This window comes from Corvus brachyrhynchos, unplaced genomic scaffold (assembly GCF_000691975.1).
Source record: "Corvus brachyrhynchos isolate BGI_N302 unplaced genomic scaffold, ASM69197v1 scaffold806, whole genome shotgun sequence".
NCBI lineage: Eukaryota > Metazoa > Chordata > Aves > Passeriformes > Corvidae > Corvus > Corvus brachyrhynchos.
The window spans coordinates 12,593-16,777 of NW_008238454.1; the positions used below are offsets into that span (position 1 = coordinate 12,593).

The 4,185-nt window shown below is 44.9% G+C and overlaps 1 protein-coding gene across 1 annotated transcript in view; it reads right to left on the reverse strand.

The window, feature by feature from the left end:
• The window catches only part of ACSS1 (acyl-CoA synthetase short-chain family member 1), a 39,571-nt gene that overhangs the window by 6,024 nt on the left and 29,362 nt on the right, over positions 1–4,185 (reverse strand). Inside the window, exons 10-12 of the mRNA XM_017736941.1 lie at positions 3,657–3,769; positions 3,144–3,270; positions 1,366–1,493 (exon numbers count right to left, since the gene is read on the reverse strand). Coding sequence (XP_017592430.1) covers positions 1,366–1,493; positions 3,144–3,270; positions 3,657–3,769 — 368 coding nt within the window. The remainder of the gene's footprint in view (positions 1–1,365; positions 1,494–3,143; positions 3,271–3,656; positions 3,770–4,185) is intronic.

The following is a 4,185-nucleotide window of genomic DNA, read 5'->3' on the forward strand; positions in this document are numbered from 1 at the left end:
CTGCTGAAAGCACAACAGGAAAACTGGATGCCAACTTCCTACTGCAGGGTCAGCTGGTGGCCATGGCCATGGCCACATCTCAGGGACTAGCCCTGTACTGGCCCTGCTTTTATACACACAAGTAAGTACCCCTACATCCACTGCTAAGCCCACTGCACACCAAGCTGAATTTGCAACAGCTGGAAACCCTCTTTCTCTTTCTTTGTGCATGACTGTGGATCCAAGTGGTGACTGGCCACTGCCAAATCACAAGGAAAAGCAGTCTTGCAGTGCTCAGTGCTACAGAGAACTGTGGCCAGCAGAGGTAGAAAGTGAAGCAGCCAACATCACAGTCCACACTGGCCCGGTGTTTATAAGTGCCCAAAGCACATCAGAAGGCAGAAAGAATCAGATTTCTTCATTCCCTGACCCAAACGCACTTTTGTTATTACGCTACACAACAATGATTACTTCTGTTGCACTGCAAAGTTTAATTTAACATTCTTCTGCAGTAAGATGACAGTTTGGGCGCACGGACCAGAAGAAACAACATACCTGCATCCCACACCAAAGAATGGATTATGTTATCTTAAATTAGATTAAAATATGAAAGTAAACATCACAGAGCAATCTAGGCACATAATATATTTGCATTTCCACATGCATACACATACACAGATTGTGAGAGGAACTGGATCCTATAGCTATGATCAGAAACCTGCACAGACAAAAGAATTACTCACAGAGGACAAAGTAGGATCCTATGTTCCATGTGAGCACAGCTCAGGTTCATCAGATGTTGCATTTAAGTGCCATTTGCAGGCAAGGCATATAATATAGAGATAAATATACAGGTCAAGCTTTAAATATAAACACTCTGAGGACCTTTTGTTTTCAATTCCCTGAGATACTATTTTCTCTCAAAATGACAGGCTAGCTTTGCAGCTGATATAAATTAAGGTTGCTTTATGTTAAACACTGCCAAATTCTCAGGCATACTCAGCTTGTGCAGATGAGCAAGAACCACAGGTTTAGGAAGGAGAGGTCAGGTTTTAGCAAAAGAGAAGGAAGAAATAGGAGAGACACTTATGGAGGGTCCACCAGCATCCAGAACGACAACTGCAACAGCACAACATCACTGAGAGGAAACACAGCTCTGACAGCTCAATTGCAGGGAGTGTCCACAGTGTGGCTCCTCTCACTTGCTCATTTTCTGTCTCCTCCACAAGGGAGCTGTTTCCTCTTGCTCCTCTGCTATTCATTGTGCACCAAGCTGTGTCTATGCAGGGGCAAGGGTTTGAAGGCAAAAGACAAAGCTGCTTTGAAAGGGTCACCCTACCCCACAGATATGCCCTGTCAAGGGACCTCTACCTGCTTGGAACTTACCATTGCATCTTCTATTTCTGCTGTCCCCAGCCTGTGTCCACTTATGTTAATGATATCATCCATGCGCCCTGTTATCTGGTAATAGCCTTTCTGGCTCCTGTAAGCACCATCCCCTGTGAAGTAGTAACCTGCAGCAAAGACACAGGGCTGATCAGCAGCAGCAAGTGTACCAGTTTTGGGCTCTGGTGCAGGACAGACCATGCCACAGGATGGCAAGCAGGGCAGGGTGGATCGGGCAGCTTGGAGGCCTTCACAAGCTCACAGCTGTGTGACCTGCCTCACGCCATTTCCTCACACCTTTCACTTGCCTCTGCCATCCCTGACCCTCCTCTGCTCTACCTGGGCTGTGCTGGCTCCTAATAAGCCCCTGAATAGCACCAAGGCAGTGGAGCTCAGATCTCTGCCAAGACGGACAAATCACTGTAGGCAATCAGCAGCAACCAGTGGCTAACGTTCCTACAGTAAAACCAAGCCCAGCAACACAACCCAGCGATGCTCAGTTGGATTTACAGAACCAAGAGGGGCTTTCTGATCTCCCTAGGCTTCTCATGCCTACATCTGCACAGCAGCTGTGTGCTCAGGCCTCTTGGTGCACACAGCACTAAGATAAAACCACTTCAAATGCCATTTGCCACAGGCTACTGGTCAAGCTCAGAACTGCTGCTGGCTACACCTCAGCACACATGGAAAACTACAACTGTTCAGCTGAAAAGGAGCAGTTCTATTACACTTTGTATATGGGAACACTGCCAATTTTTTTAATCACTTACACTAGGATGGATGAAAAGCTATTTTCCCTCCCAGCTAACAAAGATTTAGATATCAGATAACAGTAACTCTCTAGTGTATGAGTGTGGGAGAAAAACTGCTATCAGATTAGCTAAAAAATCCCCAAACCACCCCATGATAAGCATGGAGTGTCTAAAATCTGATGGAAACTGAAAAAGACCCAGGGTTTCCTAGAAACTCCAGTGTCACTGAAGACGCATCCAGTAACACAGATCGTGTTGGCTCTTCACCAAGGCCATGTCTGCATCTGAATTGTTCCAGTGGCACATCTGAGAAGCAGCAGGCAGCTACTGCTGTGAAATCTGAAGGTGGTTCTTGCCAGGACCCATTATTGCCCTATTCATGGACTTTCAGTCATGTTTTCTGCCTTTCCAGATCAATTAAACAACTATCAACTAAATATCAACAAGACATCAGATGTAAATGTAGTGAGTAATAAGGGACTATGAGGTCATTCAATTTCTAGTACCAGTTTCTCATTCTTATTATCCAGCCCATTTTGTACAGTTTTCAGGATTGCCTAATTCTTGCCTACCCCTGTAGCTTTCAAATCCCTTTCAGTTGCTCTCCTGAGTGAAGACAGTTGTCATGTCCAATGTCCTACAAAAAATGTTTCCCTGCCACTTCTAGTTACTTACCAGACACAACTTGACCACATTTTAAAAAGGAAGGTTGTAACACAGGGTTGAGATTCAGTGATGCAGGAGGTATTTCCCATTCTTTCCTATCCTTTTTCCAACTGAGACACAAAGCTCCAAAGAAAAGGTATTTGGACTTTAAAGCTTAGGCATTAAAGTTTTCTAGAAAATACATCCTTTTTGACAGCTAGAAAGGTCAACACTACCTAAAACCATCAGGGCATGCTTGCAACATGTGACACACCCCCCAAACCACAATCTGGATGGTCCAGAAATATCAGAAAGTAATGCTGAAAATATTCAGTATGCTTACACCACAGTGAAACTGTCTTCCCTTTGCACTTTTCTTACCTGGGTAGGCTTTGAAATAGGCATCAATAAAGCGCTGGTGATCTCCATAGATCGTCCTTGCCATGCCAGGCCATGGCTGGGCAATGCAGAGCGCACCAGACACATCATTGCCCTCTATAACCTCTCCCTGCAGGTTCAAGCACAGGAAGGATGAACAGGTGAACGAAAGACAAATAGTGAAGAGCTTCTGTGTCATTGGTCTGGCAAGAGTCACCCTGTTGCTCACTACAGACTGCCAGTGGAGAGTCACAAGTGGAGAAAATAAATGTAAACAACTCTTCTAGACACTTGCAGTGCCCTGTTGGCAGTCTGTATGGATAACTGAGATAGGTGCTCGCTCTCTCTCTTTCTCTCTCTCTATATATATGTATATCTAAATTGCTCATCTATTCTACCATTTTAATGGAGAAACAAGCATCCTTCTGGATCCTGTTCCTTTGCTGTCCAAAAGATCATTGAAGCAGAAACACACGCCAGCTTCTCATTTGGGCACCCAGCACAGCTCCAACTCACATTCTCATCCATCAGCACAGGCACAATCCCAAAGAAAGGTCTCATAGCCATAGCTGGAATTATCTCAGCTTTCTCCTCTGAGGGCCGTGGGGCAATGCAGATGCCACCAGTTTCTGGAAGAAAAATGAAAACCAAAACATAGGTAGTCCATCCAGTGCTGGATGAAAGCAAATTCCAGCTGTTCTTAGGTCAAGAAGAAAACAGTGAAGCCACCTTGCAAGAAAGAGCCCCTGGGAAAGGCTTCTGCAGGACCAAGAAGCACAGACATCTGAAAGCAGCACAGGCCTGGCATGGGCAGTACTCAGCAGCCCCATTTCCTACCACAGAAGTGCTTTTACAGGGAAAGCATAAGCATGTCAGGGGATTTATCTCCCACTAGTGTTTCTATAGCTGTCTAAGGTTAGCAGGAAAAGTACTTCAGGAGTCTGAATTACTGTTATTACAGAGTATGAGATTAACCCACCCCTTACAGGCAGGTTGAGCTTATCTTCTAGTCAAAATTAAACTTTTTAATCATCCTTTTTCATTC